The sequence below is a fragment of the Camelina sativa genome, chromosome 9, assembly GCF_030686135.1.
Source record: "Camelina sativa cultivar CO46 ecotype springtype chromosome 9, ASM3068613v1".
Classification (NCBI taxonomy): Eukaryota; Viridiplantae; Streptophyta; class Magnoliopsida; order Brassicales; family Brassicaceae; genus Camelina; species Camelina sativa.
The window spans coordinates 33,549,312-33,571,786 of record NC_141888.1 but is presented as its reverse complement, the minus strand read 5'-3'; the positions used below and the strand labels follow the sequence as shown (position 1 = coordinate 33,571,786).

Genomic DNA, 22,475 nt, shown 5'->3' with positions numbered 1-22,475 from the left:
ATATATATATATATATAATGGTTTCATGTACTGAATATATGTATAAAGTAAAAGTGGCAAGACAAGGCAAGGGCAATCACATATATTGGAAAATTATGCATCAAAATAATATTCGCAATTATGAAAAGACTGACCAAAATAAAAAGACTTGTACCATTATCTCCCACTACTACAAAGTATTTCCTGCATGGGTTAAACATTTTACAAGAAGAAAACATGATAATTATAAAAGTTCTGATAAAATAAAGCGGCAAGCCAATAGACATTGCGTGGTGGTATCCTACCTACAACGACAAAAGAAAAGAAAAAAAAAAGAAAAACTATAAGCCATTTGAAAGAACACATATCAAGTTAATTAATTAAGCCCATACATATTTGATATATCATATATGCAACAAAGGTCACAAACTAAGAAACATAACACAAGCCAACATTAATGTTGTACTATTGATTTATGATGCATCGACGACGTGACATCACCTTATTTACATCTTATTTTCATATACGTACATTACATACATAGATTGGCATGCCTCAACTTCTTATTACATTTTTAGAAGCAGCACGTTACTGTACAACATATCAATTACGACATGAACTGTTTCATATAATATTACCTAACAATGGGAAAAAGAAGGAATTATTTATTTCACGGTTCTTCTTAGTTTTTTTTTTATTATCTCTATTATATTATTTAAGCAATCCTATAAACAAATAACCTTACTTTAGGTAAGATATTACATAAAATGCCATTGTATTTTTAATACAAAATATAATAACAGAATCTTAATATTAATTTGTTGTAACCAAAAAATGATTACCTAAAAAATAGCAATTATTAATTTATTAGTTTACATATTCTATTTAATAAAATAATTTTAATAAAGAAAATAATAAAATAATTTCGAAATTATATAATAAAATAATTAAACATATTCTATTTATTGTTTCAGAAATTTTAGGAAACAATAACAAACTATTTAGAAAAATATAAAACTTAAATTTATTTATAAAACTAAAATTAAATACTTACATATCTAAATCATTTAATAATAACAAATATATATTAAAATTAAGATACAACATTGTTTCTATTTTTAAAATATATATATATACTTATTTAAGTTATGTTGTTAAAAATTTAACCAGTTCCGATGTGACATATTACGAAAATGCTATTATATTTTAATTATTCTAATAAACAAAAAAAAGTTTAGATTTGTTTACAAAATATTAAAACTTTATTTATTGTTTCATAAATCTTAGGAAATAATAACAAATAATTTAATTGTCAAAAAATTAATTGTTTATACATAATATTCACTATATAAACAATACTAAGTGTATAATGTTGATAATATACATAACCTAATTGTATTTTTCACCTATAAAATTAATATATAACATGTTATACCAATAAGGCAATAACTTCAATTTGTAAATTTGGCATATTAAGATCTCTAAACACGATCATATTAATTTGTAATACCAAATCACGGGTCAATACATGTTTTGTTGGGTTTTTTTAGCTTTACCAAATGTATAATTAACGAATTTGATATTGCACCAAACCAAAATAGTAGTACCAACTACGGGTCGAAATCAGAGTATGACCTTAAGCAAAATAAAATATACTATGATTTTATAAAATGTATAGAATTAATAATTTTTCTACTATTATTTTGTAACAAACAAATCTAAATTTACATAAATATTTCCTGCACTGGTAACATTATTCTACAAAATATTAACATGTATTTATGAGTCGGGTAATAAAACGGGTAATGAGACGGCTAACGGGATGCTCAAAAACTAAATTAATATCCGATACTCGATCATTATTCACGGATAATATAATTATTATATCTTTCACTCAATCCTAAAGCTGTGGGTACCTTTTTTTGGAGCGGATACAAACCAAAAAACGGGTCGAATACGGGTATCGGTAGTAGTTTCTAGGCCTACCTATTAGTAGTTTACTATGAAACAAAACTCACCATTTAGTACTATATTATATAATATGTAAATGAATGATACAACGTAAATATATTAACAAATAACAAAATAAAAAAAAATTTCCCCGCGGTAACAGCGCGGATCATTAGCTAGTTATTATAGTATTTAGTTATTATACTAATTAGGAAATGAAAAGAAGAAGCTATAATTTGAGGTAAAGAAGTCTTTGGGGGACATAAACTCATTATAATACTATGGGACAAACCACGTTTGCGAAGGGGACCTTCATCATTTCATGTACTATATATTCACTCATATATACAAATTCTAATGTATTAAGGGGCGTTTACATTATCCATGTAATAATGTAAGAGACTTTGATATTTAGAGACAGGATCATTCAAGTTCATTGGGCTTTAAGCCTTTTATTAACATCTAACGATGTCTTTAATCTGGTGTTTTAATTGTATACTAGGTTTTCATCTGCGGTACACCGCGGAACTAAATTATAAATTAATGTATTTTAAATAATAATTTTTAATTTATTTAGTTATTAAATTTTCAATTAATTAATTTTTTCTAATTAATTTATAATTTTGTTTAGAATATTTTTTCTTTTTCTTAGGTTTTATACAGTTTATAATCTAATTACATTAAATTTGTTATTAGATAGAATATAAAATTTTTAAACATTTAGTTTTATTTTCTATAATTAAACATAGGTATGTGTATAAAATATCATACTCTACTATTTAGTGAAACACTAAGTCACAAAAGTTTATTACTTTTACTGAGATTTTTGTTATCAACGTAGTTTTTATAACTTTTCTCCAAAAATAGTTAAAGATAATTTTGGGGATTGATATCTTATCCAACACACAGTATTCAGTTCAGGACAAGCTGGAGTTGTGTGTGTTGCTAGTTGCTACTTGCTACTGAGATTGATTAAATAGTTGGATCGCATGTGAACATTTAATAATTAAGATTTTTTGTTCTGTAACTAGTTGTATTTAATAATACTCGGCAACTAATCACGATTATATATACTTTTTTTTTTGTCAACTTACTCTATTTTCTAAAATTTCCGTTTCACCTTATAGCGTTTATATATATTTCACCCAAAAATCTCTTTAATGGCTAGTAAAAACCTTAATACAAGATGTTTTATATGTATGTATATCAACAAATGGTAATATAAAGTATTATAGAATTGGCCGCTAAAAAGAAGAATTATGGTTAAGCCGATGCAAAATCATTATTCACTAGATAATAACCCGCGCTGGTAGCGCGGGAATTTTTTTTGTTTTTCTGTTATTTGTTAATATTATGTTTATGTTGTATCATTCATTTACATGTTATATAATATAATACTATATGGTGAATTTTGATTCATATTAAACTACTAATAGGTAGGCCTAGAAACTACTATCGATACCCTTATTGGACCCATTTTTCGGTTTGTATCTGTCCTGAAAAAAGGTATCCGCAGCTTTAGAGTCAAGTGAAGGGTATAATAATTATATTATCCGTGAATAATGATCGAGTATCGGATATTAATTTAATTTTTGAGCGTCGCGTTACCCGTCTCATTACCCGTTTTATTACCCGACTCATAAATACACGTTAATATTTTGTGGAATAATGTTACCAGCGTGAGGAAATATTTATGTATATTTGGATTTGTTTGTTACAAAATAATAGTAGAAAATTTATTAATTCTATACATTTTATAAAATTATATATTTAATTTATTTAAGGTCATACTCTGATTTTGACCCGTAGTTGGTACTACTATTTTGGTTTGGTGGTAAAGCCAAAAAAATCCAACAAAACATGTATTGACCTGTGATTTGGTATTACAAATTGATGTGATCGTGTTTAGAGATCTTAATATACCAAATTTACAAATTGAAGTTATTGGTATAATATGTTGTATATTAATTTTATAGGTGAAAATTACAATTAGGTTATGTATATTATCAATATTATACACTTAGTATTGTATATATAGTGAATATTGTATATAAACAATTAAGTTTTAGCCAATGAAATAGTTTGTTATTATTTCCTAAGATTTATGAAACAATAAATAGAGTTTTGTTATTTTGTAAACAAATCTAAACTTTTTTTTTTGTTAGTTATTAGAATAATTAAAATATAATAGCATTTTCGTAATATGTCACATCAGAACTGGTTAAATTTTTAACAACGTAGCTTAAATAAGTATATAGATATTTCTTAAAAATATAAACAATGATGTATCCTAATTTTAATATATATTTGTTATTATTAAATGATTTAGATATATAAATATTTAATCTTAGTTTTATAAATAAATATAAGTTTTATAATTTTCTAAATAGTTTGTTATTGTTTCCTAAGATTTCTGAAACAATAAATAGAATATGTTTAATTATTTTATTACATAATTTCGAAATAATTTTATTATTATTTTATTAAATAATTTCGAAATTATTTTATTAATGATTTCTTGTAATCTAATAAATTAATAATTACTATTTTTTTGGATGAATAAATGAAAAGATTACATGAGCAAAATTCCTAGAGCAGAAATTGGGATGTAATCCATTAGATTATTATTCAGCTTCTTCTAATCCACCTGTATGGATTATGGAACCTTTGTACATGGACAAATTTTATTCTGAATAAATTTCCTTTGCTGAAAAAAAAATTACTATTTTTTTGGATAATCATTTTCAAGTACAACAAATTAATATTAAAATTCTGTTATTATATTTTGTATTAAAATATAGTGGCATTTTATGTAATATTTTATATGGAGTAGGGTTATTTGTTTAAAGGGTTGATTAAATAAGTATATAGATAACCCAGAATGAAGTGTTTAATTAACTATTTATTTCAACAATCTAAACTTTTTTACTTTAAAGTTTCACATATAAAGCTTCAAATGTAATTTACAAGGAAATTTTACGAAATTCACGTAATCTAAGTGACGCAACACAATATTTGGATAATGTTCAGTTATCATTAATCACAGTGTTCAACATTATTAAGGTTTCATTTTTCAGTATTCCTTTGACGAATCAAACGATCATATATAGAAAAACAGTGGATTCGGTATTAAAAACAAAAACAAAAAGCCAAAAGAAAAAATCTCACATTCTCTTGTTTTATCGATCCAAAAACTCCAAAAATCACCGAATATGTCATACACTTTCATCACCAAAGATTTCTAAAAGAAAAGAAATCACATGTGTAATATGATTACGTACGTAAATAAATATTACTGTACACATCAACGGTGCCTTTTTTTGTATCTTAAAGGAGTACTTGGAATATCCCAAAAAAGTTGTAACATGTGTATACGGGGACATAATACCCTAGATGTCGTGACTTTTTCCTCAGTTTTATTAGTATAAATATGAATTAGACACAGAAAGTCACAGTTCAGTGAGATACGGTCGACTTCGCAAGAAATGCAATAATACCAAACAAAAACTAAGATTATGTCATTACTTGCAGGAATCTTTTTTTAAAGAAGAATATATAATTAAACTATTATTGGTCGACCTTAACAAGTTGCTTCCAAATTTAAGAACTAAAATAAGTTTCACATACACGGATTATAATGTATATACAGTTGTCACATGATGAATGATGCATGCAACAACACATGGTCTCTCTCTTGTATCCGGCTTGTTAATTTGATTACGACGTTGGTTAATGGATAATTAATGATTATGCTTCTTTTTCATGAACTTTCTATATGAGGTGAGGTAATCAATATTGGCTCGTATTCTATTATGTGTTTTAATTTTTGTGTTTGTGTTTGAACTTTTATGTTTAGACAGTTATGTTCAATTTTTTTATATATATAAAATATGTTCTCTTATATCCAATGGATATCTCAATGGTCATTCATAAGTATTAACGACCAGGTCAGTTATTTTTCCATAATTCAAATGGATAATATTGGACAGGTCAAAATGGAAATGGACGTGGATGTAGACAATCTATTTTGACAGCTCTATTAGTCAGGTAGAGTAATATTGGTCAGGTGGAGTATATTTTACTCCATCTGTTTCATATCAAGTATCGTTTAAGAATTTTTCACACATATTAACAAAATTATTAAATTTTTTATTTTATTTTTTATTAATATATTATATTTTTCTATTGATTAATACTAAATTAAGAGGAATAAAATTGGAAAATTTACCAAACATCTACATTGAAAATACAAAATAATTTTTATTTTAAAATAAAATTTCAGTCTAAAATAATACTTAATATGAAACAGAGATCGAGACTATGACATTAATTATAACTAAGTAATCAACTAATTCAGCATTTAAAATTAAATGTCGATATGGATATTTGTTAACGTTTTACTTTCGGTAGATGAGTTATTCAATATGTTGATCTCGATCGATACCTAATCCATTCATAACAATGCTCGGATTATATGATTTGCACGAAGGAGTGATCATCATCTCTACACAACAATTAATGATGGAAGACAAACATTCTCTTTGATCTAAACATCCCATGTTTTGACTGTTTGGTGAATCTTATAAATTGGTTGCTCATTGATACTCCAATACTCGAACAGAACTCGAGACAACAAATTTTAAAATTCTGACATTAATTAATATAGGACTCTTAACTAAATACTACTTACGATATACTATTTAATGTTTATATTCTGATACTAGCCAAGCGTCGTCATGTGAGAGTTAATCTCTAGATCATCATTAATGAGATTTGGGTAATTATAGTTTCCTCATCAGTCATCAACCGTTATATATATGTATGTTTCACAGATCTCATCTTGCATATGTATAACTTAGCATAAACCTTTTAACAAAAAAAAAATATGTATAACTTAGCATGTGCATATTAATGTTTGTATATATGAATCACGACAAAGTATGTCTGTCGTATAGCATAGAATCTATATTTTCAACGAGTTCAACTTCTGTCTTATTTACTCATTATTATAATGTATTTAATACTTATGCCGCTTCTTAATAATACGAAATTTAATGCGATAATTATAGGCTGCCTCTTATAAATATCAAGTTTATAAAGAAGAAAAAATCAGGAAAGAGTTGTGGTCCAAAATTATTAAATTGTGTTTCTATACTAATGTCGAACTTCTTTCATCTACTATGTAACTATAGTGACATATATATATATATATATATATATATATGACTTAGTTAAGAGATAATATCAAATAGAACACTCAATCATATTTTTTTCAAACAATGTTTTTAACATATTGTTAAGAAGTTGTATATTTAACATATTGTGTGGTATATTGTAGAATTTGTTATCAATTTTGATTAATTTATATAAGATACATGTACATGAGTTTTTTTCTTTCTTTCTTGTTCACAATCTCTTTTTTGTTTTTCTTGGTCAACAAAAAAAGAAAAAAAAATCTTATACTTTATTTTTATCGTATTCGTACACACGTAATTTTCATGTCAGTAAATTTACCTAAGAAACATGCGCAGGGGAGCATAAATATTATATGAGGCAGTGCCGACAAGGGCCACAGTAATGATTTATGAGTGCAAAAGGCTGTAAAACTTCTTTGGCTCATATATAACCACCACGACTAAGAATGAGTGGAAATAAAAACATGTTACAAATCGTTAGATTCGTTTTCTTATCACACATCGTTAGTTTTACTCATGGCACTATTATATATTCTAACGATCAATGTATGTACTATAATTGACAATTCATTTACACGAACTTATCAATCCTCAAGAAGTTAAACGTGGTTCTAGAAGAGTTTGATCTTTAAGTGCTCTTCAGTTTTGTCGTTGTCATGGGCAATTGAATTCCATCGACCCGCATCTCCCACACTAAAAGAAGAGAAAGATCGAAAAATAAAGCAAAAGGAGCATAAAAAGAAGTAGGCATCAAGACAGTGTACCAGTGAACAGTGACCACCAACAGAGCCACGCGGTTATATTTTTTATAATCACTATACTATGTTGTGATGAATTGTGTATCACACTTCATACTTAACTTGCAGTTTAGAAAGATAATGCACGATCGTTTCCATTATCAGATCACTACAAGTGTACTTCTCGTTTGTAATTTTTACTATTATTAAGAATTAATTATTTCAATGCTATGAGCATAATATTAATGTTGCGATAAAGACTAAAATATGTGGATTATAAGAGTGATGGGTGAATATTTTATTGGCACAATGAGATATTATTAGTGTAAACCGTAAAATACCCATCGCCATATTAATCGGACAAGATGACAAAAACTTACATCCATGCCAATGCATACATGTCATCATCACGTCATGCATACATGTTAGACAAATACATATCTACATATACACACATTATGATATGTATGTGGGAATTTCATGTTTGCATAGATCATCAGTCCACTTATGGGTCTTTTAGTGGCCTGACGCCTGTTTAACACTTAGAAAAAGTATTGGCCAGGGAAGCTATTAGTTTAATTTTTCGTATCCAAAACAAATACTAATAATTAAAGTTAAACCTCCTACATTGGGAGACATTTATACACAATAACAGGGGAATGTGGCACTCTACCACCAAAGCTTTGGAAGGCTTTGGTATTGAATTAATAATATGAATTACCACGAAATTGTCACAACCAAAACCGCAACGCAACAAGTAATGAACAATTGCTTTACAAAAAAAATTTAAGTCACGAACGTGAACTCATGATGTCGAATACCAAAACGACCCTTATCATCTTCCACAATCCACAGTACTACTGATTTGGCACTCTCACGAGCTTTGTCAATATCCTGCCGCAATCGGACAGAGATCGAGAGATTATATTGCTCGAAACTCATTTCCTAATCGTAATAATTTATTCAATAATGCGATTTTGCGGACTTGCGGTTCACTATTAACGAATCTTTACTCAGTTCCTTCCACTTATTACATCAACACGTACCATTACTTTTTTAGCTGGAGGCCCAAAACGCGTTTCATTGCAACCATTTGGTCCACGGCGCGTGGCTTAATGTCAGACAAGAAAATTATTGTTTGGCTTTTTAAAATCAAGCCGATCAGACCGAACCGTGCTTCCGGTTGTCGATCAAGAACATGCCGGACAGTGTATAGTGGATATTGAAAAAAAAAAAGATAACTACGCTACGTTTTAAATCGATAGAGTAGTATAAATAGTTACTGTACTATCTACATTTTATTTCAGTGCTATGAGCATAATATTTCTAACTTTCTAGTCACTAAAATAACGATCAAGGATTCGTCATCAGATAACTAACGACTACTACACAAAGTTACTATAAATGGGTTTCACTGGAGTACTTTCGTAGTTGTTGGTCATCGGTTATACACAGTTACTATACATAGATTCACTCTAGTCCTTAGTAGAGTTGTTGGTCATCAGTTGATGTAGCCTTTTCTTGGTCAAATGTAATTCAGAATAGACTGTAAAGAAATTATAGCTTTTGACTTTTGTAATGATAACTGCAGTAAATTATAATAACATCAATGCATGATGCCATGCATTCATTTCGTCCGATCATGAGATTCCATACATTAGTATAAATTTTAGACGATGACAGATGTTGAAATGTTGTCTCTTATTTCCATTTATTTTTTCATTCTCACTTCATAAAAACTCCACTATCGCTCTGAATAGGGTATATGCATATCGCTATAAAGCCTATAATGTTACATAAGATTTGATGGTTTTAAAACCATGGTTTAATTTTTAGTCAAGTATCATTGTATAAACCAGATAGCCATTACTATTTACAAATTACAAACGTTTGATGAAAATTGTGTTTAAGTAACTAAAGGTTACGACTTAGGGTACACATCTTTGTATGTTGTTGACGTCATATTTAAGCTAGATATATGCCTTTTAAATTAGTTTTTTTTTTAATGATAAAATTATTTGGTAATACAGTTGCATAAGAAAACATGACACGAGGGCTGTATTATGTGATTGTATTGTTTAAGACTGTGTGTAATGCAGAATAATTATTAGATGTTTTTTTTTGGGGGCAAAAAGTTATTAGATGTTTGTGATTTATATATATATATTGTCAATACAACTATTTTAAAAAGTCCATTTTAAATATTTTATTATAAAAGAAACATATATAAAGATGTTTGAAATTGCCCTATAAAATCCACATACATTGATTGTATAAGCAAGCTTTAAAAAGTTGTTAGACAAAATGATACACTATAATAAAACATCAAGAATAGTAATTAACTTTAAAAAGCAGAATCACAGAAAAGAGTTTGATAAATCAATTGGCATCTTCTAATGAGATTTCAGTTCCCCATGGTAGGCTGGTAGCTGTTTAACAAACAAACATTGTCGAAATGTTGAAAAACCCATTAAAACTAGAAGACAACAACAACCAAAAAAAAAAGAAACTACACACAAGAGTCTTCTTGAACTTGAACATTACCATTACAATTTTTCATTTTTTTGTCTTGTTATATAACTCAATAAATCTCCTAAAATTAAAATAGGTACAGCTTTCATTGCTCTTTTGTCTTTTGGCCGGTTAAAAAGTTACTAACCGTTAAAAATTTGGTGGTCGGTAACCTCAAACCGGTTTTGAAAACGCGTTACCATACCGGTCCAAAAAAAAAAAAAAAGTCCCACTTCAGTTTTGTTTTTTTCTTGCTTCTTCTTCTTCTTCTAAAATAAAATAAAAACTCTACAGCTCTACTCTTGTCACTCTCTTTCTGCTGTCCCTATTTTCACTCCACTCTTTTTCAATTTTCTACTTCTAGTCCCTCATTATCCTTTTCTCCTCCTAATAATATTTTCCTCATATTTTAAAATACCAAATCTAAAACAACATCATCATCTACTTATTTATTCACATTACTATACCAAATTACCAACTATACATAAAATAACTAATAAATTATGAAAAAATTCTATTATCCAAAAATAAAAAAAGTTAAAAAAATGTTAATAAATTTAATTGTGTAGGGTTTAGTTTGTGGACGAAAAACATAATTGTATAAGCAAGCTTTTGGCTTCTATATATATTTTACTCAATATATATATATATATATATATATATATATATATATAACACAATCAGCTCTCAAACCCATCAAGCCCACCAATCTCATCTTCTCTGCTCCTCTCTTCTCTCTCACTTAGCAGAAGAAGATAGAAAAGAAACCAAACAACAAAAATGCTTAAACAGTTCCTTCTTCTCCAATCCTTCTCCTTTATCCTCTTCAATGTAAGCTCAATCTTGAACCTATATATATATATATATCACACTTTATTCCATTGATTGGTTTATATTATATAGTTTTGATTAGGGAACTTTTGTTACTGTTAGTTGAGTTAATTAATTTGGATTTTTGTTGGCAATGCAGGTTGTTATCGTCGGAGGACGTTTAATCGGCGGCGGTTTCTCGGCTGAGCAGAATCCATTCACACCTAAAGCGTCTCTAGTCCGTTACTGGAACAAAGAGATCCGTAGCGAATCTCCCAGATCGGAGTTTTTAATCTCCAAAGCCTCGCCACTCAGCGCCGTCGACTCAGCCACTTTCTCCAAACTCGCCGCCACCAACTCGCTCCCGACTCGGTTTCCCGATTTCTGCTCCGCCGCGAACCTCTTCTGTTTCCCCGATTTAGGAACGAGTCTCGAGAAACACGAAGAAGACGTCAAGTTCTCCACTTACGACCAGAAGAACTTCACCAACTACGGCAGCGGCCGTCCCGGAGGAGGCGACTCGTTCAAGAACTACTCCAAAGACGGCAATGTCGAGACCGACTCGTTCCGGAGGTACAGCCGTAACGGAGCCGGACACGACGATAAATTCAGCGTCTACGGGGAAAGCAGCAACGTCGTCGAGGAAGGATTCAACTCATACGGAACCTTCGGAACCGGCGGCGCCGGTGAGTTCACCAACTACCAAAACAACGTGAACAACCCGACGAGTACATTTACGGCGTACTCCGACGGAGCAAACGGACGAACTCAATCGTTCAAAACCTACACGCAAAACGCCAACGCAGGCCCAGGCCAGTCTTTTACAAGCTACGGCAAAAACGGAAACGGGCTCCCTAACGAGTTCGCTTCCTACGGCGCCTCCTCCAACGTAGTCGGCTCCGGATTCTCAAACTACGGAGAGAACGGAAACGCCGCCAACGACACCTTCACAAGCTACGGAACCGACGGGAACGTGCCTCAGAACAATTTCAAAAACTACGGCGCTGCCGGTAACTCCGCCGATGACACATTCTCGAATTACAGAGACAAGGCCAACGTCGGAGACGACTCCTTCTCTTCCTACGCCAAAGACTCGAGCAACGAGAAGGTCAAATTCGTAAATTACGGTCAATCTTTCAATCCCGGTTCGGAAAAATTCACCGGTTATGGCAAAGGAGCTGAAGGCAGCAAGATCAGTTTCAAAACCTATACACCGAACTCAACCTTCAAGGACTACGCCAAAAACGGCGTCGCTTTCTCTAAATACAACGTTTCTTCAGCGAACACCGTCGGCGATGGCAAAACCGTGAATAAGTGGATCGAACCGGGCAAATTCTTTAGGGAATCGTCGCTCAAAGAAGGCACAGTGATTCCCATGCCTGACATCAAAGATAAAATGCCTAAAAGGTCTTTTTTACCCCGGAGTATAATTACGAAACTACCCTTCTCCGTTTCGAAGCTCGGCGAGATCAAGAGGATCTTCCACGCCGCCGGGGAGAACTCGACGATGGGAGGGTTAATCACAGACGCGGTGACGGAGTGCGAGAGACCGCCGAGCGTCGGGGAGACGAAGCGGTGCGTCGGATCCGCGGAGGACATGATCGATTTCGCGACTTCGGTGCTGGGACGGAGCGTTGTGCTGAGGACGACGGAAAACGTGGCCGGGTCGAAGCAGAAGGTGGTGATCGGAAAAGTCAAAGGGATAAACGGCGGGAAGGTGACGAAAGCGGTGTCGTGTCACCAGAGCTTGTACCCGTACCTGTTGTATTACTGCCACTCCGTGCCTAAGGTTCGGGTGTACGAAGCTGATATCTTGGAGATTGATAGCAAGAAGAAGATTAACCACGGGATCGCCATCTGTCACATGGACACGTCATCATGGGGTGCGACTCATGGAGCTTTCTTAGCTCTCGGGTCTAAACCGGGTCGGATCGAAGTCTGTCACTGGATTTTTGAGAACGACATGAACTGGGCTATCGCTGATTAAACCCGACCGGTTCTGTTTGTGTTCGATTCGATCATTTCCCGTCGTGGATTTATTATCTATATGATGATTATGAAGTTTTTACATAGAGGAAAATGTTAATTTTCTACCTTATTATAATTATTATGATTATAATATCTTGAAGTTTTTTCAGTAACAATGTAAAGGACTTTGTTACTGATTTGTGGGCGGTACGAATAATTTTATATAAAGATTTTTAGTGAATGTCTTGTTTATGGTTTTAATTTTAATGAATGTTTGGTTAACTGGATTGGTTGATTGAGATATTTATAATTTTTTATATCTATTATTGAATTGAAGAAATGGATATATCATATGTTTTTTGTGCAAAAATATAAGGGTGAAAATAACATATAAGAAGATGGGGACAGTGATATGGTGTTTTCAAATTACATGTGCTTAGTTATGTCCACAAGATGTAGAGGCGTGAATAGAGATGAGGTGGACTTTATATGCCACCCAATTCTAGTTATTTAATCATCGATGAGAAAAAAAAAAAAAAAAATAGAGATATAGAGAGCAAAAAAAGAAGAAGAGTCACGAGCTGGCTATATCAATGGGACAAATATGCGTAATGAGGGTAACACATTTTGGCATTGCGAACATTTTTTTATTTATGAAGTTGTTTCTGTGTTTGTTTTTATTTTGTTGGGAGTTTTCGTGAGCCGACATTAACAATCTAATAAAACTTTTTCATTACCTTGTCTTGTGAGATTATTTTGTTTGAGTGTGTTCTTGAATTAGTCATCTGTGAGTCACTCTCTCTTTGGCAACTTCCGGGTAAGCAAAATAGTTTTATATCCCGACGCTTACATTTTGGCATTTGAATGACACAAAGACATAGTAAACGCGTTAACGAAAAAGTTTCACAGAAAAATGAATACGTGTATGGCCATCGGCCACCTTTGCTTATTGTCAATTAGCTGGTTTCAAATTTGTGTAAGTAAAAACTATATGCCAAAAGTCTACAATTTCCAAATATAGAATAGGCTTGTCTACATGTTGCCACAAAAGAAAAGAAGAACCCCGCAAGAACAAAACACACCACAAATTTGGTTAGTATACAAACTATACGTTGTAGACACTCTTTTGACTATTGTCACTAAAATTAAACATGTGTCATAATTTTGAGGGAATGTGAATTGAATCCTTTTTGCAGTTAGACGACCTACTTCGATTTTAATTATATCCTTATCGGACGTTAATTTATCTACCAAACAAAAGACAAAATCAGCATGTGTAATCAACTTAATCTTCTCCTTTATTATCGCGCAAATAATGGAAGTTTTTTTCCTAATCATTTATTGAAACAACCTGCTCATAATTATTTAACTTCAATATAATCATCGAAGGGTTTTTGTTTTGTTTTGGGTTTTACAAAGACAGATGTTACCTAACTCATATTTTAACATATCATTCTTCTTTTGGGATTTACAAGCTTATTAGCAACATATTACATATAATTATAGATATTTGTGGGTTCATGTTCATCTAGTCGTGCATGAAAATGAAACAATCCATCACTTTCAATTACCGACTGAACTATTTGGCATGTTATGTTTGTTGCTTTATTTCCCTTAAATTTAGGACTATTGAATTTTTATTTACATCTATCACGTGGTTTTGCATTACCAACATAAAAAAAGAAAGTGAAATATGTTCTCTATCATCATCGTACGGATCGAACGTGAGAGGCCAGTGAGGTGTGTGAAACTCAGAACCAGAAACGAGGTTTTGTCACAGGAATCACAAACAACACAATAACGTCGTCTTGTTTGGTTAATGTGATACGTATTTACAAGTTCACGGTTTTTGTCAAAGATGCTATGACAATATAACAGAGATAAAGGAGTAATGGAGTTTGACCTCTGCGTGTGATCAGAAAGACCCACCCACATCTCTCTCTCTCCAATTGAAGTTTTACCTATCTCAACCAACTTAGTCCAAATCCATTATTGGATAGAGGGATGCTATTTATTTTATGACAATAATAAATTTTGTGAAATATCTATGAGAAGAGCCTACAAAGGCCATTAAGTGTTGTGAGATCAAATCAACTTCAATAGAGTTTCTGTGTTTGTCCTTCTTTGCAGTCTTTTCACTTCATTCAATTTGAATCCTTTTACTACTAAATGTGTTAAATTCTGTTTCTGGTTGGTTGAGAAAAATCATCAAAGGCTAAATGCCAATTCCATGTGAACTTCAGTAACTCATCAATTTCAGTATACTTTACTTAGCAAAATCCGATACAAACAATCTCATTCCTGAGTACTAGAATAAGAAGAAGTATACTAAGTTTCAAATGCTCTTTACACCACATTCCTAATATCAAAATAGCCTATTTGCAAGATTTGAAAACAAACAACATTCACTCCACCTGACTCACCCGGGGGGTCTCTTTTTTATGTCACAGCCTTTTTAGTAGTTTCTTCCTCCACGACCTAAGATTCCAGGAGGAACCCATGCTCCCTGCGAAAAATTTTCAAGTGCCCCAGCTCTTATCAAGGAGAAAATTCCCTTTCGAGTCCAATAACTAGCAAACATCTCCTTCCATTTAACCACATCATTCCCTTCTGTCACAAGATGTTTGCACTCTTCCAAGCATTTCTGCTTCCACAAGTCACTGTCTGAAGCCATGTCTCGCAGTTCAGGAGAAACACATGCCAATGCCGCAATGTCCACACCAGGAAGCGACGCTAGTATCTTGTGTTTTAGCTCTCGAGGTAGACTGATAAAGCAAGGTGGAAGTTCTAAACCGGTTTTGTAGCATAGATTAACCAACAGAGGCGTGACAATACCATCTTTAATCATTCTCCACCACACGAGTACCTTACGGTGAACGCTCAAAGTAACTTCTTCATTGTCAGATTCCATAAGCAAATCAACAATGTTCATATAGCTACGTTTATTAATGCACACCTTATCTACCAAACTATCTTCATCAAGAGACCCATAAACTTCAACATCAACTAAATCCTCAAAATTCAAAGTCACTACTTCGGTTCCATTAGCACTAATCACAGACGGGAGAGTATACTTAAGAGATACTGAAGTCCCCGCAGAGAAGCTAAAACGCATACCTAAATCAGGATTGAACAGCACAAATCCAGAATCTAACATAACAGCATGAACAGTCATGACCACAGTCGTAAATTCCCACGTGTCACCAGATTCCTCCATCAATATCTTTTTTAAGAAGAGAGGTTCGCTTAACCTTTTCACACCGGAGAGATTCATGCCGCCGAGCTCTTCTGCTCCTCCGTGATTCGTCGTATCGTTGCTCGATTGATTCTGGATACTCGGGATAGAAACTGCTTCAATCGCCTGATGATTCGTTTCCGATTTCTTCTGAGCAAACGCACTACGATCAGAGGAATCGAGAGAGAAACAGATGAGATCACCGGACTTCACGCCAAGTGATCGGAGCGTAGCCTGAGACGAAACCGCGAGGAGTTCGTCTTCGTCGTTGCGATTGATCGATAAACCAACAGAGGAAGGCGTCGAATCATTGATTTTTAGCCGGAGATCATGGAGCGTAGACTCATCGGAAAACTCGAAAGTTAGGGTTTCGTTCGTCTCGAGGTTTCTCAAATGTATCGTCATCTTCGTAAACAAGAGAGGTGAGAACTGAGAGAAATGAGAAGTAAATGAAACTTAGAAAAGATAAAGCACAGGTAATAACCGGTTATTAATTCCCGGTTGAAATAGGTCTTAACCGGTTACCAGCCCAGTTCTTAATGGGCCGAGTTAGACTTGTGTTAGATCCGTTTTCTAAGATCCGATCCGATCCGACCCGAATTTAAAACCTCACCTTCGCAAAATCACAAAAATGTCGCCGACGAAGAGTTGAAAGAAGAAAAGAGTAAACATGGCGGCCAACGGCATGAGAAGAGCTCTTCAGGTATCGTCATCTTCGGCGAAGATACTCTTCGGTCGTTCATCAGCGGCATCTTCTAGTTCTAAGATCGGAAAATCCGCCGGAATTGCTTTCGGGAATGGATCATCTTCTTCTTCTTCTTCTTCATCTCGTCCCTCACTACGTAGACTCACATTCTCAAGGTTAGACTCTCAGAATCATAGAAATAAGTTTTGTAATGCCTTAGGGTAGTTTTAGTCTACGGGAGATAAGATCTAGTTTCGAAGAATTAGGGTTTATCTCTGAAATGTATAATTGGATTTGGGGTTTTGTGTTCAGCAGGGTACCTGTGGAACTGAGTGCAGGGGTTTCACTTGTACCTTTACATAGTGTTACTGCTTCTGCTTTGCTCACTTCGTTGCTATCTCTCAGCAATCAAAACTGGAGTTGCTTATCTGAAGGTACTTGTGTTCTTATTCTTTCTCTGCTAGTGACTTTGATTTACAGCTCTTTCTTTAGCCTTGTTTCATTGATGTTAATGATTGAGATTGAGAGGAATTGAATCACTACTGGTGATGTATGTATAGAATTAAAGCTGATTCTGCATTGTTGTTTCTAGAGAAGAGGAGTAAATGTAGTCTCAATTGGTAAATAGGATTCCATAAATGAACTGCTTGACATGTTTGGCTTTATAGAAAACGTTCTTTATAGTGTTTGAACATCACACTATTGTTCCACCGTGAGGACCTATTACTTACTGTCTAGCCCTATCTTTCCGTATGATCCATATTCTTGTCTTGGCATGTTTTGCTAGTAATCTTATCCAGTGGTAGTAAAATGATGTGTTGATTCATGTCTACGAAGTATTGAATCGGTGGACCAGAGCTGCAGTTGGTCTATCCAGTGACTATTGGACTAATCGAAGTTTGTGTTTGATATATGCAGGATTTGCTTCAACACTATAACATGGCCTGCAAGTGTTTTGATTCCAGGTGTTAGATTCAAACAAACTTGTTTCATTTCATCGCGGGGTATTTTGCAGTTTGTTTTCTGAGAGGTTTGAAGATATAAAAAAGTACCGGAAAGAATGACAGACCCTTGTTTTCTTCTAAGGCCTACTTAGTTCTTTTTTTGTTTATACAATTATCATCTTCAGTTGATGAGTCACTTGTGCCTGGAAATAAACTAGTCATTTTGCTAAAGTTGTTCGTGTTCCCTTACCAAAACCAATTAAGACATTATCATAGCGACCAAAAAGTGACTGAAACAGTTCGACTTTCTTGTAATTTTGTAGTCCCAATCATACTTTGCTTATCTGTTACACCAACTATTCACTGTCCAACCACCAAATACAATATGTTTAGTGGTATTAGCATATGAATGGTTCCTCAAAATTAGCAAAGTTACCCATCAAACGACCAAACTCAGCATTACAGTGGCTGTTATACAATCAGAAGAGAATAAAAGTGTAAAACAAAATGATCACGGATATAAATGAGAATATAATTACGACACAGATCTACCAGCAATTTCGACCGTTGCAACGTCCCGAAAACAAAAGGCCATGATTCAAAAAAAGTTTGCTTTTTTATCTTTTCCCTTCTTCTTCTACTACTAGTAACCGTTGGCTCTCTAGCAACTGCAAATCCATAAGATCATCTCCTTCTTCTCATCTCAAAGTCATTAGTCTCTTCTTCAACCAAATACCCAGTTCTTGAAATTTTCTGAATTGCTCGTTCTTGATTCAAAAATGGCAGCTTTAGCACCTGGAATCCTTCAAAAGCTAATCGACGGTATGAAAACAGGAATCAAACCAACCAGAGAGCACCGGAGCTCTATGTTACAAGTCACGGATATCGTCCCCATCGGTCTCGACGAGAAGTCTCTGGAGCCTAAACAAGGGTTTCTCATCAAAGTCTCTGATTCCTCCAACTCGATCTACGTCTCTCTTCCTTCGGACCAGGACGACGTCGTTCTTAGCAACAAGCTGCAGCTTGGTCAGTTTATCTACGTCGATCGGCTCGAACCCGGATCCCCTGTTCCTGTTATAAAAGGCGCTAAGCCAATACCTGGTCGGCACCCATTACTCGGGTCGCCGGAGCCGTTGATGATGGGTTTGAAAGGAAAAGCCGAACAAGAGACTGTGTCGAAGCCGAGAAGAGGGTCTTGGGGACAAAACGTCGACGTTTCGTCTCCGTTCGTTGTGAAACCAATGTCATTGGATTTTGAACATTCCACGCCGGCGAAGAGGTCTGTTTCAGCTAGATTCGCCGCGTCTCCGATCAGAAGAGGACGTGGAGTGAGATGCTCTTTTGGCGGAGGGGTTTTGGGGAGAATGGAAGGTGGTGAGAGTCCGGCGACGGCGATGTTGAGGAAGAGTTGTGCTGTTCCATCTGCTTCTAAGTTTCCGAGAAGTAAAAGTGTCTGTGATAGAGAGACCAAGAAGAATAATACATCAGCTTCTCTTCTTAGTCCTTTCAAATTCTCTCTAGGTATTGGATTTTGTGCTCCTTTGCTTTTAACATTCTGATCATATAGTGTATAGTAATGGCTTGTTCAAGACAGAGCTTGTTTCTTGATTGCAGAGGCTCAAGAAGATGTTGTTGTTCCCTTGGCCACCTCGAAGAGGTCGACTTCTTTAAGACAGGAAATGATAAAACTTGAGAAAGACAACAACCTGCTAGGAAGGCTCAACACACTCAGCAAGGTTGATTTGTGTTCTTGTAGCTCATCATCTTTCTTGAAGTTTAAGATGTTACTCAAATCTTCTTTGGTGTTACTTTGTTTGATGTAGGAAGCAACTCAGCTTCGGGAGACAGCTCAGAAGATTGCCCTTCAGGCTTTGCGCGAGGCTACAGCTACGGAAACAGTTGTCCGTCATATCAAGTATATAAAACAATTGGCTAAATCATTCTTTGCTTCCGCTTTTTGAATCGGATATGAGTTTGAATGTGATGTGTTGATGTGATTTTGTTTTTTGGGACAGGACGTTTGCTAATCTGAGCAAATCAGCCAAAGCTGAATGCCCCACGGCGTGCTTTGAGAAATTCATGCAGTTTCACCAGGAGATGGCGCAAACTGTAACTGAAATCACATCCATTGAAGCAGCTGCTTTGGATGCTGAGAACAAGTCGCAGAAACCAAGAGAAGAAGAGTCTTCTTCTTCTTCAATCCTGCATGAAATCGCGTATAATTCAATCGATCAGGAGAAGAGAAGATCAAAGAGGCGGATTATTCTGAAGCAGCAAAGTGAAGGGTCATTAAGATCAAATGATGAGAACAAGAACCCAGCTTGTGGAGGGATAGGCAACACGATCAGGTTGGCAAAGGAGATTGAGGACGAAGCTGCAAACTGGTTCATGGACTTCATCGAAACGGCTCTGGAGAAAGGTATGAAGAAATCTAAAGGCCCTGATGACGCAGACGTTAAGAAAGTACCACAATCTTTGATTCTCAGTGTTCTAAACTGGATTGAAGTCGCACAGTCTGATAGCAACAAGAACAAGAGACGTGCAGGCCATCCAAAAGCATCAAAGATTACTAGAAAGCTCAGAATTAAACTGAAAAATCCTTGAACCACTTACACTTACTTTAATGGAATACACTGAATCCACGTTGTAGTGTTTTACAGCTTACAAGTCTATTGTGTTCTTGGTGTAAAAAAAAAAAAGAATTTTCACATATTACTGAAGTAAAAAGGAATATTTCACATATGATGATGATTCACAGAATAAATGAAGCTGAGTTTGTGGAATGCTCAAAGAATACAACAAGTACAACAAATAACAAGCTTTGGTAGAATCAGATGACCCAGAACCAAGCAATGACAGACCCAGCGGCCAAACCGATAACCAAGAACATCACAGAGACAATACCTGCGGTCTCTGCGTGTTTCAGTGGAACCGATTTCGGAGCCAGAATCAGCAAGACGCTTGTCAAGTACCCGTTGGTGAGTCCCAATAAGCATGTCAGTATAGTAACAGGAATCTCAGTCCTGAGAAACATCGGACCATGTAAGCAACCCCAGAAGAGAGGGTAAAACAAGAGCCTGGCAATGCAACCACCAACAGCGATTTTCTCATCCATCAGCATGTAGACAGCGGTGAGAGACTTGCCAACCAAGTCAAACACGTTGTAGGCTGCAATGAGTAGCACAGGGTACCAGTCATTAAGAAGCTCGGAATGAACATCCTCGGTAATGTAGCCAGGGAATATCGACAACGTCACCATGTATAGAAGAATGATCCCGAAACCATGAGACTTAATCTTGGTCACAATCTCCCAGAGTGTTTTTCTCCACACTGATCCTGTTAAAGAACCTTTTCCTTGACTCTTCTCTTTGATTAGCTCTTCCTTTTTACGCTCTTCGTGGTACTTGATCACCGGAAGTCTATGAGCTATGTTGAACAACACAGCACAGATCACCATAACAACAATCCCCACAGCAAAGTATAGATTCGCACTCTTTCTCAAACCATCAGGGTTTTGAGGATACACAGCTTTAGTCAAGATTCTCAATAGTGAAACAAGAACACCTACAAAATCCAAAATTCCCAAACACCTTCTAAGTTTAATCTAAACCAGAGCAACCTAACACACGGAGAGAGAGATGAAAAATTTACCGGAGCCAGCAGTTCCGGCGACAACAGCTTGCGTATACCTCTCAGGCATTTCACCGGCGACGCCGATCAAACCTCCCTGCATAAGAGCATCACCGAGACCGGATAACGCAACGGCTACGGAGGTAAAATCGAATCCGGCGTATAAACCGACCTGTCCTTTGACATAAAACAGATCCAAAACAGGAACCACAAGCAAGGAGATAACGAAAAGCAAGAGGCCGAGATTGATTCTAAAGCTAGCGAGGCTCTTATGAGCATAGAAGACAACGATAACGGAGAGACATACGAGACCGACGAGGAAATAGATAACGGCGAAGATCCGATCGACGGCGGTGGAAGGGTAGAGGTAAGAGAAGTAATCGACGGCGGTGATGAAAGCGTTCCATGGAAGAAGGAAGCCAACACCGAGGGTGAAGTAGATGATGTAAGCGAAGTGGAATGAATCAGAAGGAGCTTTTCTGGTTGATCCTTCGTGTGGATTGGGGAGAAGAGAAGTCTCCGGTCCTGGTTCCGAGTCAGTTTCGATTCCGGCGGATTTATCGGCGGTGGTCATTTTGAAGTTTTGTTAGTTTTTTTTTTTTCTCAGTTTTGGGGATTTTGGGAATTTTGTTGACTTTGGGATTTAGTGGTTTAAAACGGCGTGGTTTTTGTCTCTGTGTGTAATTAATATAACGGTGTCGTTTGATTGGCCGCGCAATAATTGGGTTGGGATAGATATGTGTAGCGTAGACGCATTAGTTGGAGTAAATTTCTTTTTTTCTCTTTCGTTTTTTCTTTGGTAATGGCCCTAAAACGTGCATTTGTTTAATA

General features: G+C 34.7%; 5 protein-coding genes across 6 annotated transcripts; 3 read left to right on the top strand and 2 right to left on the bottom strand.

Moving 5' to 3' along the window:
• Positions 1-11,028: 11,028 nt before the first annotated feature.
• On the top strand, positions 11,029-13,391 carry LOC104712583 (polygalacturonase 1 beta-like protein 3). Its single transcript, XM_010429507.2, has 2 exons — positions 11,029-11,203; positions 11,343-13,391. The coding sequence occupies exons 1-2, from the start codon at positions 11,153-11,155 to the stop codon at positions 13,167-13,169; spliced, it is 1,878 nt and encodes a 625-aa protein (XP_010427809.2). The 5' UTR covers positions 11,029-11,152; the 3' UTR covers positions 13,170-13,391.
• Positions 13,392-15,376: 1,985 nt separating this feature from the next.
• LOC104712582 (F-box protein SKIP22) lies at positions 15,377-16,991 on the bottom strand. The gene has a single exon (XM_010429506.3). The coding sequence runs from the start codon at positions 16,788-16,790 to the stop codon at positions 15,606-15,608; it is 1,185 nt and encodes a 394-aa protein (XP_010427808.1). The 5' UTR covers positions 16,791-16,991; the 3' UTR covers positions 15,377-15,605.
• Positions 16,992-17,018: 27 nt separating this feature from the next.
• On the top strand, positions 17,019-18,245 carry LOC104712581 (uncharacterized). 2 transcript variants are annotated; one of them, XM_010429504.3, is made up of 3 exons: positions 17,019-17,246; positions 17,383-17,504; positions 17,989-18,245. In XM_010429504.3, exons 1-3 carry the CDS (start codon positions 17,056-17,058, stop codon positions 18,006-18,008), a joined length of 333 nt encoding a protein of 110 aa, XP_010427806.1. In that variant the 5' UTR covers positions 17,019-17,055; the 3' UTR covers positions 18,009-18,245. The 2 variants fall into 2 exon arrangements, with proteins under 2 accessions (XP_010427806.1, XP_010427807.1); XM_010429505.3 differs by having other exon boundaries at positions 17,042-17,246; positions 17,386-17,504.
• A 134-nt stretch (positions 18,246-18,379) lies between these two features.
• LOC104712579 (protein CORTICAL MICROTUBULE DISORDERING 5) lies at positions 18,380-21,113 on the top strand. Its single transcript, XM_010429502.3, has 4 exons — positions 18,380-19,535; positions 19,629-19,750; positions 19,838-19,929; positions 20,030-21,113. The coding sequence occupies exons 1-4, from the start codon at positions 18,794-18,796 to the stop codon at positions 20,616-20,618; spliced, it is 1,545 nt and encodes a 514-aa protein (XP_010427804.1). The 5' UTR covers positions 18,380-18,793; the 3' UTR covers positions 20,619-21,113.
• LOC104715792 (equilibrative nucleotide transporter 1-like) lies at positions 20,599-22,343 on the bottom strand. Its single transcript, XM_010433168.3, has 2 exons — positions 21,666-22,343; positions 20,599-21,578 (listed from the first exon to the last, which is right to left on the bottom strand). The coding sequence occupies exons 1-2, from the start codon at positions 22,216-22,218 to the stop codon at positions 20,845-20,847; spliced, it is 1,287 nt and encodes a 428-aa protein (XP_010431470.2). The 5' UTR covers positions 22,219-22,343; the 3' UTR covers positions 20,599-20,844.
• Between the last annotated feature and the right edge of the window lie 132 nt (positions 22,344-22,475).

Bases quoted from the DNA above. Each gene is read 5' to 3' on its own strand.
- LOC104712583 (XM_010429507.2), top strand. From the start codon at position 11,153: ATGCTTAAACAGTTCCTTCTTCTCCAATCCTTCTCCTTTATCCTCTTC. The intron at 11,204-11,342 runs GTAAGCTCAATC...TTGGCAATGCAG, and splicing joins TCTCCTTTATCCTCTTCAAT to GTTGTTATCGTCGGAGGACG.
- LOC104712582 (XM_010429506.3), bottom strand. From the start codon at position 16,790: ATGACGATACATTTGAGAAACCTCGAGACGAACGAAACCCTAACTTTC.
- LOC104712581 (XM_010429504.3), top strand. From the start codon at position 17,056: ATGGCGGCCAACGGCATGAGAAGAGCTCTTCAGGTATCGTCATCTTCG. The intron at 17,247-17,382 runs GTTAGACTCTCA...TTTTGTGTTCAG, and splicing joins CGTAGACTCACATTCTCAAG to CAGGGTACCTGTGGAACTGA. The intron at 17,505-17,988 runs GTACTTGTGTTC...TGATATATGCAG, and splicing joins CTGGAGTTGCTTATCTGAAG to GATTTGCTTCAACACTATAA.
- LOC104712579 (XM_010429502.3), top strand. From the start codon at position 18,794: ATGGCAGCTTTAGCACCTGGAATCCTTCAAAAGCTAATCGACGGTATG. The intron at 19,536-19,628 runs GTATTGGATTTT...TCTTGATTGCAG, and splicing joins TCCTTTCAAATTCTCTCTAG to AGGCTCAAGAAGATGTTGTT. The intron at 19,751-19,837 runs GTTGATTTGTGT...TGTTTGATGTAG, and splicing joins GGCTCAACACACTCAGCAAG to GAAGCAACTCAGCTTCGGGA.
- LOC104715792 (XM_010433168.3), bottom strand. From the start codon at position 22,218: ATGACCACCGCCGATAAATCCGCCGGAATCGAAACTGACTCGGAACCA. The intron at 21,579-21,665 runs GTAAATTTTTCA...TGGATTTTGTAG, and splicing joins CGCCGGAACTGCTGGCTCCG to GTGTTCTTGTTTCACTATTG.